General features: G+C 44.7%; 1 protein-coding gene across 1 annotated transcript in view; it reads right to left on the bottom strand.

The window, feature by feature from the left end:
* The window catches only part of LOC120064692 (membrane-associated guanylate kinase, WW and PDZ domain-containing protein 3-like), a 143,770-nt gene that overhangs the window by 35,650 nt on the left and 91,867 nt on the right, over positions 1-16,253 (bottom strand). Inside the window, exons 2-3 of the mRNA XM_039015313.1 lie at positions 6,734-6,850; positions 820-939 (exon numbers count right to left, since the gene is read on the bottom strand). Coding sequence (XP_038871241.1) covers positions 820-939; positions 6,734-6,850 — 237 coding nt within the window. The remainder of the gene's footprint in view (positions 1-819; positions 940-6,733; positions 6,851-16,253) is intronic.

Below are 16,253 nucleotides of genomic sequence, written 5' to 3'. Positions count from 1 at the left end.
TATCAGGAAAACCCAGAAACAGCCTTCCTTGTGTCAACAACCCTACAAATAAAACATATTTGTATTCTCCTCTCAGTGACAATATGAACTATCATCCCCGGCTATAACAACATTTGCTATGGTTACTTACAGTACAGGAGTTCACACATGAGCCAAGTTCAGTGTGTCACCGCTGAGGCAAAAATGAAGCAGATTTTCCCTCGTAAAGAAGAGGACTCCTCTTCTGTCTGAGAGGATACCCCAATGATGGAAACCCACTTAAAGATATCCAGTAGCTGCCAGTAGTTTTTGGAAGCATGCCATGAACACAGCCTCCCCTCATAGGGGTGGCAGGCAGCCTAGTGGTTAGAGCGTTGGGCCAGTAACTGAAAGGTTGCTAGATTGAATCCCCGAGCTGACAAGGTAAAAATCTGTCGTTCTGCCCACTGAAAAAAGGCAGTTAATCCACTGGTCCTAGGCTGTCATTGTAAATAAGAATTTGTTCTTAACTGACTTGCCTAGTTAAATAAATAAAATAGGTAGAGAGGGCCATCATCACGAGTAAATAGCTCCTCCTCTGCAGTAGTGGGTTCAGCAGTTTGAAAGATCTACTGAGAGGTGATCAGGTGGGCCAGCACATTGCTGCTCTACAGATTAAAATAGCTCTTAATGGATAGAGCAGCACACGGGCTCTTGAGTATCCTTGTGATCAAAGGTTTCAGTTCTAACAAGCCTCTTAATCATGTTTCTCTGACCAATCAATTTAGCCTTGGTCAATGCAATTGACTACTAAGCTTATTAATCAATTCATTATTGAACGCCTCCTAAGTGAGTGCTCACCATCATAGGTTCCACTCTCCAGCAGAAGGCCACTCTCCTCCAGGATACGGAAGTCTCCCACGCTGATGAAGTTGTAGTCCACCCCCGGCACCTCCCCTTCTCTTGGCAGCCGTGTGGTGCCTGTCAATCACACAAACAAACACACACCTATGAGCATATGAGAATGCAACGACAACCTAAGACAGAATGAGCCCATGAACACTGATACAAATGGTAGAACATTTGATTTGATTTAGGAAACATGGAGTGAGGGCCACTGGTATCACAGATGAGGTAACCAAAAGAAAAGGACATGGTGCTTGTGTGATATGAGCATCAGGGAGTTCACAGCATTCTCTCATTAACAGGATGTCTGTTTCTGTCTCCCCATGACAGCTTTGGTCCCAGAAAATGTCCCCCATGGCCCAATTACTGAGGGCACCGCTACCTGCCAAGCCTCTATCTTGCCTGCAGCATCATCCAGAAGTCACATCAATATTACCGCTACTGTAATTATTCCATTGTCAACCTGTTGAGGGAAAGACAACGAGAACGACCTATGCTTTGCTTTGAGGGTGCTAAGTATCTACTTGAAAGCAGAAAGTATTTTAGCACACTGAAAAAAATAATCCTCACAGTCAATAGTTAATTTACGGTTACTTTCAAATGAGCTGTGGGAGCAGAATTTTCAAACAAATTCCCCAGATAATAAATGTCCCTGATGAAAATGAAATGCAGTTCATTTAGCAGACAAGAGAAATAGGAAGATGTATAAATGCTTTATCACAGAGAACAGTCATTTCCTGCCATTATGCATAGTCATTCACATGGTCACGTTCATCGGAAGCAATCACTTTTCCCTCAGCAGTGGAACTCTTGGCAATGTGTGTGTGTGTGTGTGTTTGTGTTTGTTTGTGTGTGCCTGTGTGTGTGTGCATGTGTGTTTGTGCACATGTGTCTGTGTGTGCATGCCTCTGTGTGTGTGTTTGTATGTATGTGTGAGAGCGACAATGAGAATGCATGAACATTTGTCTACCTTGGACCCAAATTGGTGCCCCAACAAGTCTTTCATAATCTCTCCCTTTCAAATACTGCGGTCCTACTTTTTAAAGACCTGGCTTGCATGGATGCCACAGCCACAGACAAAGACACACGCCACAGCAGGGACATCAGAGGCGGTTTCACTCAGAAAAAGAGGGATAGAAAAATAACATGGCATTTTTTTGCATTGTTTCATGTTGGCACTTCAAATTCCACTGGGATTCGCTGTCAAATAATACAGAGGGAAGAAAGCATTGCAAAAACGAGGAGCATCAGTCTTTTTGTGGCCATAGCACTTACTTTGAAGATGGGACACTCTGAACTTCTGATGTCTCAGTACTGCCTGACTGCAAGCATTAGCTTTCTTTAATGCTAGAAAATGGGTTATAGCTAAAAAATGTATAAGTGTGTAGGATTGTCAATTTTTTTTATTAAAGAACTGTATTACGTTAAAGTCAGAATTCAGGAAGACCATGTAATTCAAGGCCATGGTATGTCTCTTACAAAGACCTCAGAATACAATGTCAAGCCTACTAGTGTGGCACTGAACTATATTCACGCAAAAACAAAACTTTTATGTTACCAAGAGTTCAATCAGGAGAGCCAGATTCAGCAGCCTGTGCTGCGCCTGTGTTACCATCTAGAGGACATGGAGGCAGTCTGAGACCCAATGAAGGAGACTCAGGGATTATCAAGGCACACAGTAAGGACCTGCGAGCACTCTCTCTCCCTCACTCCCTCTTGATTGTCCCATCTTTCATGGCCCACTCACAGACCATAATGCTGCGGTGCCCTGGTCACGCCAAGGGGAGTGGGTGATGTTAGGTTTTTGTAATGGAGCATTATCAACCCAAAGTGCTAGAAAGCTCTCAAAAGCACAAGGACAGCATGGCCTTACAGGAACTGTGTGATACACACAAGCAAAGGACAGACAAATCCACATTTTTTATCTCTGACTTTGATCATTTTCAGTGTATTGATTTAAAATTGATTCAGTGATATTAGCTATAAACAGAATACTTTTGATCCAGAGTAATGCATTGCTAACACATCATACAGTATTTACAGTGCATTCGGAAAGTATTCAGACCCCTTGACTTTTTCCCACATTTTGTTACGTTACAGCCTTATTCTAAAATGGATTCAGCTGTTTTTTTTCTCATCAATCTACACACAATAACCCATAATGACAAAGCAAAAACAAGATTTTAGAATTGGAAATTCTAAATTGCACATTTATTAAGAAATAACTGAAATATCACATTTACATAAGTATTCAGACCCTTCACTGAGTACTTTGTTGAAGGGCCTTTGGCAGCGATTACAGCCTCGAATCCTCTGGGGTATGATGCTACAGGCTTGGCACACCTGTATTTGGGGAGTTTCTCCCATTCTTCTCTGCAGATCCTCTCAAGCTCTGTCAGGTTGGATGGGGAGCGTCGCTGCACAGCTATTTTCAGATCTCTTCAGAGATGTTCGATCGTTTTCAAGTCCGGGCTCTGGCTAGGCCACTCAAGGACATTCAGAGACTTGTTCTGAAACCACCCCTGCATTGTCTTGGCTGTGTGCTAGGGTCTTTCTCCTGTTGGAAGGTGAACCTTCGCCTCAGTCTGAGGTCCTGAGCGCTCTGGAGCAGATTTTCATCAAGGATCTCTCTGTACTTTGCTCTATTCATCTTTCCCTCAATCCTGACTAGTATCCCAGTCCCTCCCGCTGAAAAGCAGCCCCACAGCATGATGCTGCCACCACCATGCTTCACTGTAAGGAAAATGCCAAGTTTCCTCCAGACGAGACGCTTGGCATTCAGGCCAAAGAGTTCAATCTTGGTTTCATCAAACCAGAGAAACTTGTTTCTCATGGTCTGAGAGTCCATTAGGTGCCGTTTGGAAAACTCCAAGCAGGCTGTCATGTGCCTTTTACTGAGGAGTGGCTTCTTTCTGGCCACTCTGCCATAAAGGCCTGATTGGTGGAGTGCTGCAGAGATGGTTGTCCTCCTGGAAGGTTCTCCGATCTCCACAGAGGACCTCTGGAGCTCTGTTAGAATGACCATCGGGTTCTAAGTCAAACTTCTTCCATTTAAGAATGATGGAGGCCACTGTGTTCTTGGGGACCTTCAATGCTGCAGAAGCCTTCTTGGTTCCCTTCCCCAGATCTGTGCCTCAACACAAACCTGTCTCTGTGATCTACTGACAATTCCTTCAACCTCATGCCTTGGTTTTTGCTATGACATGCACTGTCTACTGTGGGACCTAATATATACAGGTGTGTGCCTTTCCAAATAATTTCAAATCAATTGGATTTACCACAGGTAGACTCAAGTTGTAGGAACGTCTCAAGGATGATCAATGGAAACAGGATACACCTGAGCTCAATTTCCAGTCGCATAGCGAAGGGTCTGAATATTTATGTAAACAAGGTATTTACGTTTTTTACTTTGAATAAATTTGCTAACATTTCTAAAAACCTGGTGTATTGTGTTTAGATCGATGAGGAAAAACATTAATTTAATCCATTTTAAAATAAGGCTATAATGTAACAAAATGTGGAAAAGGGGAGAGGGTCTGAATACTTTCCGAATGCACTGTATGTGGGAGGGATATGGAGAGAGAAAGAGAGAGAGGAAAAAGAGAGAGAGAAGGATAGAGAGGGAGTGAATGAAAGAGATAAATGGAACGCAAGAATGCTAAAAACAGAGAGAATGAGAGGGGGTAAAGATGGAGAGAGTAAGGTAGATTGAATGATGTCATTCAGTCTTTCTTACTCAGTCACTCTTTAAGACAGTAATTCAGAGAGGGAATTATGGAGTCACAGTCATGCAGTGAGGCCACTGTAGCTGATAGAGGATGGACTGCAGGAAAGATGTAGGTTTGGGAGGAATATAAAACAAGGGGTACTGTAAAAGTGTGAAGAGGAAATAGTATATCCCTGAAATAGTCATTTAATTCTGCTAGCAACCATTGTCCCGTAGAACCTTGATATGAGATCTAAGGATCTGTGTCCGTCCCCTGTGAGATCTGGCAGAGCCAGACTAGCCTCTGGAGTATACCACACCAACAGAGAGACACAGTGAACCTAATTGCAGCACAGCACTGCTAGAATACTGGACTGACTAACTCGGGAAGATTGTGTAATTCAAGACCATGGCGTGTCTCTTCCAAAGATCTCAGAATTTAGTCAGAGAAACACGATTCACTCTGCCCGGTAAAGTAAGGTTAAGAAAGACAAACTAGGAGCATAGACTGGAGACAGAAACCGGAGACAGAAACCGGAGACAGAAACTGTCGTAAATGTAGAAGACTCTCTCTCTCCCTCTTCTGCCTCATAGGAATGTGCCTTTGTTTCACAGACAGTTTTCCCGCCGAAACTCTAACACACTCAAGAGTGAATACTGGAACACTATTTCTAACATAAGAACCTGAGGAATTGTCAGAGACAAACTATAGAAAACTAATGTCATATTGGTTCTATGTGAGAATGCTGTTCATTGACTACAGCTCAGCGTTCAACACCATTGTGCACACAAAGCTCATCACTTAGCTAAGGACCCCGGGACTAAACACCTCCCTCTGCAACTGGATCCTGGACTTCCTGACGGGCCGCCCCTAGGTGGTAAGGGTAGGCAACAACACATTTGCTACGCTGATCCTCAATACGGGGGCCCCTCAGGGGCGCATGCTTAGTCCCCTCCTGTACTCCCTGTTCACCCACGACTGCGTGGCCAAGCACGACTCCAACACCATCATTAAGTTCACCAACAATGACGAGACAGCCTATAGGGAGGAGGTCAGAGACCTGGCAGTGTGGTGCCAGGACAACAACCTCTCCCTCAACGTGAGTAAGACAAAGGAGATGATCGTGGACTACAGGAAAAGGAGGGCCGAACACGCCCCCATTCACATTGATATGTCTGTAGTGGAACGGGTCGAGAGTTTCATGTTCCTTGGTGTCCACATCACCAACAAACTATCATGGTCCAAACACACCAAGAAAGTTGTGAAGAGGGCACGACAACGCCTTTTCCCTCGCAGGAGACTGAAAAGACTTGGCATGGGTCCCCAGATCCTCAAAAATGTATACAGCTGCATCATCGAGAGCATCCTGACCGGTTGCATCACCGCCTGGTATGGCAACTGCTATACTATATCTGTTGTATTCAGCGCATGTGACAAATACAATTTGATTCGATTTGATTTGGTTGAGAGAAGGGAGTGATAGTGGGAGAAATATTCCTCCTCTCCAAAAACGTAAATATACATGAGAGGTAAGCTGCTTACTTCCTGGAAATATTTCACACTTCTGCCTGCGTTTGTGACAGTGCCATGCAGAACTGTCTTTCATAGCCTGAGGAACAGTGGGACTGTGTGTGGGACTCAAACATGTTACTGTTCTTATTAGAGACTCTCCTTTGCAAAAATGTCATGGTAAATATTATGCTCTTCATTTTGTCACTTAATATGTGTGGTAATTACATAGTAATGTAGTAATTTGGAGATAAGGTCTCTGTTCTCCATGCATGTTCATCGTCTCTTCTAATAGAACCTAACATCCTTTCCTACTCTAAGAACACAGCTATTATGACCATTGAGAAGAGGATAGCACCTCAACGTCTACTCTTAACTGACGCCTCTAAAGGTCATTCAGATTTCATCTAATTTGCAGATTGACTTATATCTTCAACCACTCAAAGTAAAAGCTTTCGCATAAAAGACCGTAATCACAGACTGCAATTTGGAGCAATGTCTGGGTTCATGAGGATGTCTTTGCTTGTGTTGTCATGGCGATTTTCAAGTGTGTGAGAGAGACACTGAGGGGTGCGTCTGTCATCTATAGTGCACTACATTTCACCAGGGCCCGCATAGGTTGCCATTTCAGAGCAGAGGTTGAGGAGACTTACAGGGGATGGTGCGCAGGTAGAGGTTGTCCCGGATGACCTGCTGCAGCTTGTGGTCCAACGAGCCCTTCTGGAACTGCAGGCTGAGGTAGTGGCGCAGGTCCGTGTTCAGAACCTTCCCTGAGCAGACAGAGACACAAAGTGTTATTACAGGACAAATGTACAAGAGGTTCAGTTTCAAGAGTTTAGAGAACAAACAAGAGGTTAGAGGACAAACAATATGCTGCTTTCCCATTCCATCAGTCACTCCAGTGAATGCACCTCATCTACACAATACAACTGACAACAAGGTTTCATATAATATGCATACAATTGTTAGACACTCACAGCTTCAATGACAACCAAGCATAGGCCAACACAACACATTTTCCAAAGGAAGTGGTAGGTCTCAACGCAAAAACTCAGGAGATAGCGCTTCTTCTAACCAACCCCCTAATGTCTTTTTAAAAACAGAGGAAGTTCATACAGCGTTTGAAAGGAGACAGGAATTTGAGAGTCATCCTGTAAAAGCAGAGGAAAGTTTGCTGGGTGTCGGAGAAGATGACGAGTAGAGAGATAAAAAAGAGAGGAGAGAGAGAGAAAAGAGACCAGATCTTCAGTGTCTTGGATGTGAGCCTCGTCTCCAGGCTGGCAGTGGGGGGAGAAGTGGCTTTGAAATGGCTCGACTGGCGCTGAGCTTCAGTAATCATCATGTTCCCTCTCTCTCCTCTCTGCCGGGCAGACAAACTCCACTCAACACAACTCTGTATGCATGGCTATGAATACTAATACCTCCTTTCAGAAAGAAACAGCCCTCTACAGTAGACATAGCTGGTGATAGCAATGGAGATGTAGTATAGGTAGAGTAATAGAATAAAGATGAGCTATGGGACAATTTCTGCATAATATACAACCTTAATTCCTTGTTAATCAAACAGTGGTCAAAATGAACATATCACAAAATTACAAATTGTTGCTAAATATTTTTTTGTGTTCTTAGAAAAACGCTTGTAGTGGAATGGGTCATGTAATGTTTGGCTACCTAACTAACTGTTATAACAGAACAAGTCATGACAAACACCATCTAAATCCAGTGACAAAAAATAACATAAAAACGAGTCATTACTTGTTAGGAATATCCTCATCATACTCAGTTTGACCTATATTTTGCCCCTAAAGATTGGTGTTACCATAAATCAACCCTTCTTTTGCATGCCATGTGGCATGTTTTAGGAATTACTATCCCTATGGGGGCAGCTTTTCAGGATAAAAGTTGTGCGTGTCCACTCTTCAGCTCTAAAGAGGGACAAATCACAGCTGGTCCAGGCTCACAGACACACAGACAGACACAGGGGAACAGAGGCACAATCTGCCAGCCCCAGCCCAAACTGTCCCAGAATTTGGTTGTAGTCCATGCAAGTCTTCCCTCAGAGAAATGCCAAAGAAACAGGCCATATAAACAGTCTAAAATAAATCCCATACACTATATGTCACATCTCTCTGAAGACCAAGGCAATGATAACATCAAATACTTCGAAGGGTAAAGTTGATACCAGGCCACAATCTAGACTTGCAATGCATAATCTCCCTTCAGCAAAATGTCAAATAATTTACGGTACTTAGAATATGACTGAGAATGATTCAACTTACTATGTAATTAATGTGTTACTTTGTTATTTTATTGAGAGGCTCCTGCTGTTTGCATGCACACACACGCATACACACACACACACACACAAATGCACGCACGCACGCACGGACGGACACACACACACAAATCCATGCACGCACGGATGCACACACAAATGCAGGCATGCACGCACGCCACACACAAACAAACAAAAACGCACACACCAACCCCGTGGCTATACAATGCAGTCTTTGTGGCCTGCTCGGTCCTGTCAGATGGTGTTAGTGAGGTTGTCACATCAGAGATGAACCTCATTCCTCCTCTTCACAGATAACAGAGTCATTGTACACTCGGAGATGGGGACTCAATGGCCTCCATAGTACCCGTCAGCCCTGTATGCTGGTGTATTTGGAGTGAGTGCAGCCAGCCAGGACAAATGAAAATAATTGAACTTCACCTCACATTCCCTAGTCTTCCAGCTCTCTCAATCTATCTCTCTCTGTACTTTTCTCTACTCCCTCCTTCTCTGCATCTCTCTGTACTGCCACAGTACCTATACATTTCCTCCTCACTATGTGGTGTTTCATCTTCCCACTACTTTCTCAGTCAACTATATCTGTATCTTCCATTATCCCCATTAACATCTACCTACAGTGAATGTTACCATTACCATACACACTATTGGAAGTAACTGAAGGAATCAGAATCATTTTGAGGTATATCAATTGGGGTATGATTCCTAAAAAGATAGGTTCCTTTGATGATCAGCTTTTAAGTCCGTCTCTCAATTTGTATCCCTGTTTATTACACAAGGTTTTCATCCTCATATTGGTTGGAGTTGAGTGAGTGACTCACAAATGGAAGGTTAACACCAGGAATTCTTTAACATTTATTTTCTGCTTATTTTTAGCATCAGTAATACAGCTCTGTAAAGCCTGTAGCATCTCAGGGCAGATACCAGTGGAGAGGAGGAGCACTGAGGGTGGTTGACTCAGAGTCTCCACACTTTAACTAACACCTCACTGTTGAGGCACACACGAGTGTCCACAAACGCATGCAAGCACACACACAAGCGTGCACACAAACACACACGCAAACACACACACACGCACACACTCAAAAGCATCTGAGAGAAGGGCTCAGGAATCTGCCTCTGGGTAAAAGAGTAACAGATATCAGTCCCCTAATTGGTCTGTTTTCAAGACACACCTACAGTATGTAGCTTATGGTTCCACATCTCTCGAACGCATGTGGAATTCTCCATGGAGGTAATTTATTCTGTAATCTAAATGCCACATAATGAAGATTCCCCTGACAAGGCAGGGTGTCCGGAGGTTTAGTCTCTGACCGCCATATACCATTACATGCAGTATGTCATGTGAGCAAGGAATCTTCTCCATTTGGCCGAAAGCCTTCTCCTAGATGTGTGCATCTTTGTCACATTGGCAGGAAGGATCGGGAGACAGGCGCAGGAATGCGTAATAGTTTTTTTATTAATCCCAAATTACGGCATGCCATGTAAGGGCACGGGGACGAAGACCAAACAAACACCATACAAAACACAGGGTTGAAACCCAAACAAAAGAGCGAGGAGTACCTCAAATAAATAACACACGCGCACAATGATTATCGCACGGGACGAGACCCGTAATCATCTGCGCAATCCACAATGGCACAAAAGCCAAAACACACAGCACAGGTACTCACACGCACCAATGGACATAGTAACAATAATCAACAGACAACGGAAACCAAAGGACACACTTATACAAGTACTAATCAGTGGGAACAGGGGACAAGTGTGCGTGATGAATGTTCCGGAGGAATCCGTGAAAATCTTTTACTGTTCAATAGATTAAAATGTGGCAAAGTCCCAAATGTGTGTAATTAGGGTTGCAAAATTCCGTTAACTTTCCCAAAATTCCCAAGTGTTCCAGAAATCCTGAATGAAGAATTCCAGATTTCCTGCTTATTCCCTCCCAATACAGGGAATTTTCTAACCAGGATTCCTGAAAAACTTGGGAATTTTGGGAAAGCAATCGGAATTTTGCAACCCTATGTGTAATGCAGAGGATACACACACACATTCCTTTCCTCCATATGTCTGAGGACTTTTCTGGAATCAAGGCATTTACTAACCTAGCAGTGTGTGTTGTGAAACAGGCTCTAACACTGTGGTGCTCATCCCTGTGAGGCAGATGCTAGCTCCATGCCACGGTGAGGTCCAATCACAAACACAGCACTCCATCATGTAATTAATGGCGGGCTGTTGGTGTCAGTGCTTCAGATCCCCTGTGCTCAGTCAAATGCCTGGGGCCTCTTTCTCCCCAGGCCTGCTGGGACACATTCACCTGAATGACCTCTGCACCCACCATCACTCCACTGAGGTGTCAGGCTGCCCCCAAGGTGTCATCCATCCACTGCTTCTAACCTCGCAGCTCTGGATGCTTTTTTTTCTGGAGAAATTGGCTCAGGGCACCTTGGGCTCCTGGTGTCTCTCTCTCTCAGACAGTGGTACTGTAGGTGTGATGCGGGTCAAGCTGCAACTCAGATAGTAAATGGTGTCTGAATTGAGCCTGTGTAGGAGTAGGACAGGCTATGGACTTCACACATCCCCAGTCCTGTAAATTAATTATCTGCACTTATATCAACAGCACAGGGTGTAGGCTACAGCAGCAGCAATATTATCTAATAGAGTGTGAGGCCCAAGGATAGGCCAGAGCCTCAACCTATAGCAGTATCTGCAGAGCCTGCTGATTTAAAAGCTGTCAAGGGCCAGTGGGCTCACACGGTCACAGCTGCATCCATATTAAAGTTAACCAACCATAAGCTACGCCCATCCCTCCTCCCTGCTGTGCCACAGAGCCCAGGAGAGTTGCAGAGGAGGGACGACCTTGCTCCTCTCAGGTTCATGATTAGCAGCAGTCAGCAGAAGAGTGACAGGCTTAGCGGCTCCACAACCATGATAACATGAGGAGAGAAAAGAACAGAGGATCCCAGTATCTGTGAAGGGGCAAGAGGGAGGAGAGGGTTACCCTCAGGTTGCTGACTCATGGTGTCGCTCTCTCTCTCTCTCTCTCTCTCTCTCCTTATCTCTCAGTTATCTCTCTCACTTATATCCCTCCAACTCCAACATCTGTTCTAGTTTGCTCTCCTTCTTTCTCTCACTCATTCTGCCTCTGTTCATTCTCCATCTCTGTGTCTCTCTGCTGTAGGCGGTCCATCCTTCGGTTATGTCATTCGTGGGTCAGTGGAGTCAGATACAGCTGGAGAGTAAAACACACACCGACCCCATCCCAGTGAGGAGCCTTGCTTAGCATCTGGCTCAGATCAACAAAAGGAATCAGTATGATTACACTCACACATGAATGGAGCACATTTATCCACCCAACCCACTACAGTGTAACATACCGATAACAAAACTGGCCCATCTCTCCTCACACACAGACAAACAGGCACGCACACACACACACACATATTACCGCAGTACTCTGCTGGCGAGAGACAGATCTGTTTTATAGTTCTATCCAAAAACAAGTGTGACTCAAGTAGACTGTGTTGTTCAGTATGGTTCGGGGAGGGGCTCCTAATCCCAGGCCTGTTGTCAACTCATGTCTCCGTAAAAGTGAAGTCATGTTTGTGTGGCGCAAGAGCACGGTCATGTACTCAGTAACCGAAAAGGGGAAAAAAGAGAAAAGAAACAAAGGAAAGCATACCAGCGTAGATGCTGTGAGGAACATGGGGAGAGAGAACCACAGTGATGCACAAACCCTGGCACTTTCCCTGACCTCAGGAGACACGTCTTCAGACGGAGTGACAGAGTCGCTCCCCCTCCAAGCATGCCCCTTTCAGCCACAACACATAAACATATCACAACAGAGAGAACATGACCTAACACTCACATCAGGATGTTAGCAACCTAGCAGGCAGCTGCATGAAGAGAAAATGATGGAATTAGAGAGCATTTACAGCGCTGTTCATTCCGCAGTCAGCCTTAATCAAAACACTAAAAGGTCTTTATTTGCAATCATTTCAAATGCATCTCTTATCTCATTAGCCTTGGCACAGATTGACCAAAACAGTCTAGGATAATAATAAGAATAATGTGGTTGAGTCAATCAATCAGTACCATCTCCTGCTGGCTAGCTGGATTCATTCCGCAGCTCTAGTGCTGTCATCCGCTAGTTAATGATGAGGGAAATGTGGGATTATATCACCGTCATCATCTTCAATGGCCTAAGATATGAGCCTTACTACAACCTGCTCGTTAGCCGAGCGCCATTGTGAAGGGGGAACTAAAGACAGCAATCAGAGTAGACAGATCCTGGAGCCTCTCTTAGGCATGACTGACTGACTAACTGACTGACTGACAGACTGGCTGACTGACTGACTGACAGAGGAAACTCCAATTATCGTTGTAGCTGCAGTGCGCAAGATAAGCCTGAAATAGGGTTAGCCGTTGTTGTGATGACCATATCTGCTCCAGTCATTGTTTTGTGGCAGGCAGCCTTTGGAGATTTCACAAGGAGTGAAGGAGTATGTGCGTCACTCACTCACGCTTTTCCATTGTGAGCGTCAGTGTGTTTATAGTTCCTAAACACGTCCCTTCCAGGTCTACTGATCTATCTTTAGGTTTGGACTGAAAAAGCTAATTTCTAAATGAATATGGCTGCGTGCTTCTCATCATTTAGATGAGACAAACAAGAGAAAATAATCTGTACAGCAACCAAAAATGTATTCTGCTACTCTCTTTGACCACAGGCCACTGCTCCTCTCTCTTCTATGTCTTGTTGCAGGAGAAGGCAATCGTTTGCGAGCATTCTAAAATGGCAGTCCATCGTCCCCCAATGCATTTAATTGCTGAGTGAGCAAAAAGCGTCCCGAGGGCATGTGTACAGCGGACATCTTCAGGAGAGTGAGGGATTGTGTGGAGAGCTCAACCTCCCCCCCCCTCCTCCACACACACACAGTCTCCTCACAACATAATGTTGTGTTGCTTGGTGCAGCTCCTTCAGACTTTGCTTGTTTGTTTGGATGTAACACTGAGGTGAGAAATTAAATCTGAGTCATCCAAAGCCTCAGATGAGGCCATTCCTAAAATGTCTCCTCTCTGGCTGTGTACACTCCTAATTCTCTTCTCATCTTAATCCCTCTCTAAGTCCTATTACCTGAGATTAATCAAAAATACGTTTTACAATTATAATCTAGGTGAATCAAGTAGTTTAGGACTTTACAAGACTTTAATGTATCCTTCAAAATTCATTAGGCATATGAGCCGACCTACCCTGCTGTGCTGGGGAAGGATTCAGCATTGTGTGTGGGGGGTTACTGTAGGGAAGCAGAAAGATTAAATAACATATACTTTATTAGTCCGCATGAGATGGAAAGTTGTCTTCTGCTTTAATCCCCCCCCCCCCCCACACACACACACACACACACACACACACACACACACACACACACACACACACACACACACACACACACACACACACACACACACACACACACACACACACACACATTAGGTTGGAGAGGCTGGAGCAGAGGGCAGCCACAGTGCAGCGCCCAATGAGCAGTTTAGGGGGTTACGTTCCTTGCTCAAGGGAACATCGGTGGTAGGTTGCACCTGAGATATTGGTGCCAGCAACCCTCCAGTTGCCAGCTCATTCCCTCCAAGACTGGCATTGTGTGCCAGGTTAAGAAGACAGCAGAAGATTAGCCCAGGGATGTGTGTGGCAGCCTGGCTCTTACCTGCTCATCCCCATCATAAGGCCTTATTGTGAGTAACTAAGCTGGTTAGCTAAGCCCATAGGGAAACACTTGGACCAGAAACAGAGTGTGCTCATCTCTAATTGGCTGGGTCAGCCACCACTGCTGCAGACATCTTAGCTCGGCAGGAGCAGGATAACGAGCTCTGTGAACCACAGGCAGTCACACAGTCAGGCCTAGCCAAGCACCTTGACATGTAAATAGAGTCAAAATAGAACTGTATCGTAGCTGTACTTGATTCACTAACTACAGCACAGCAAATTAGTGCAGTGCTCAATCCCCCAGTGAGGGATGTGGTGATTGCAGTGATATGAGTACAAAATGGCTGCCCTACAGGTTGTGTGGCTTGGCAGGCAGGCAGACAGAAAAAGGCAGTGGTACATGACTTGGGATATCCCTTTATGAGAGAAATGCTCCGCTAAGCCACTTCTCTCCAACACCGCCTAGCTCAGAGATGTACCGTAGACCTGCAGATTCTCCAGGCAGCCCCTTAACCTAGAGGCACAGTACAATGTAAGGCGGTAATCATGTCCGCACTCGGTTAGACTCAGAGGCACTCAACTGATACTCAACACGTGATAATAGAGATATGTCATGTTTGCAATGAGTAGCTGAAGAAAATCAATCACGTGCTCTGAAGTCTCTATGGGCTCAAATGTATTTTCCTATGGGCTCAAATATCTTTCTCTAAGGGCTCAAATATATTTTCCTATGGGCTCAAATATCTTTTCCTATGGGCTCAAATATCTTTTCCTATGGGCTCAAATATATCTTCCTATGGGCTCAAATATCTTTTCTCTATGGGCTCAAATATCTTTCTCTATGGGCTCAAATATCTTTTCCTATGAGCTCAAATATCTTTTCTCTATGGGCTCAAATAGAAGGCCAGGTGTTTGCCATGACATCTGTAAAGGTGCTGAGTAAAGAGTGGATGTGTTGTATGATAATGGGAAAAGAGACAGAGAAAGAGAGATGTAACCAGGGAGACAGGGGATGGAAAAGTCCCTCCCGCCTAAAAATCTTTCCACATGGGCTATGGCACACACAGATACGCACGCACACATGCACACAAATGCACAACACGCATGCATACACTCTTTCTCTCTCACACATGCATATACACACACACACAGATACAAATATACACTCTGTCTCCCCTTTTCACATGGCCAAATTCATAGAGCCTGCTAATTCTCTGTGGCCCCAATGCATTTTCTATTCAGAGGGGAAATCAATGATGCATGATGCATGATGGATGCATAGATGCATGGAGACATATTCAGGTGCGGGCCATTGAGGGGAGATGACACAACCTCTTTCTGTAGACACATTATGTAATAGACCTCTGCTCTGGTATTCTTAGAGCAGTCTGACTTGAAAGGCATCTCAGTCAGAATGTCTGCTGAGCAAGAAGTTCATGATGTAACGTGATGAATCCATGGAGACGTGAGAGATGAGATGGAGAGTCGGCCATTTGTCAAAATGCTAAACCTGCACTGCAGCGACTCTGCACACATATCTCTCTTAGGCTCCTCTGTCTTCTGCATGATGCAGAGGACATGTCTCTCTCTCCTCACTCCCTCACTACAAGGGCATACAACCTTATAATACCATACACAGTGGATGACACTAGGAGTGTTGGCAGCCATAATCCTAATACTCATGGTGTGTACCAATTGTTGCTAAGGAGTAATTGGTCCGCCATAGTAATTATAATTACACTGCTGGCTGCTTGGCCTTGCCTGGCTACCCAGACTCCTTTCTCCGGCCAAATGCTACGCCAAATGAGTCTGGATTTGAGTACTTCCCAGACCCTTCACTGAATGGGTTAGGCCAGAGCCAGAACACACTTGGGTAAAGCGGCGGTTTGATAATTCGTCATTGGCGTTGATACTCTGGTTGGTAAGAGATGATCAAATCGCTGATGACTTTGCCCCTCGTGCCCGTCATAACCACAAACGACTTCAATGATGGCAGTCTCAGACTAAAGTATGTAGCGAACGACAGAGCAGCAGAATCATTTATTGTGAGTTGTCAGGCTATGCTTGGCCCCCAGAAGAACCACCAGCTGTAATTAAATTAACTATTTAATACAGTCTCTGCAGCCATATACTCCGCCATGACACAGAGAGAGAGAGACGG

Source organism: Salvelinus namaycush, chromosome 20 (genome assembly GCF_016432855.1).
Source record: "Salvelinus namaycush isolate Seneca chromosome 20, SaNama_1.0, whole genome shotgun sequence".
Classification (NCBI taxonomy): domain Eukaryota; kingdom Metazoa; phylum Chordata; class Actinopteri; order Salmoniformes; family Salmonidae; genus Salvelinus; species Salvelinus namaycush.
The sequence above is the reverse complement of the archived record's forward strand: the minus strand, read 5'-3'. Positions and strand labels throughout refer to the sequence as shown.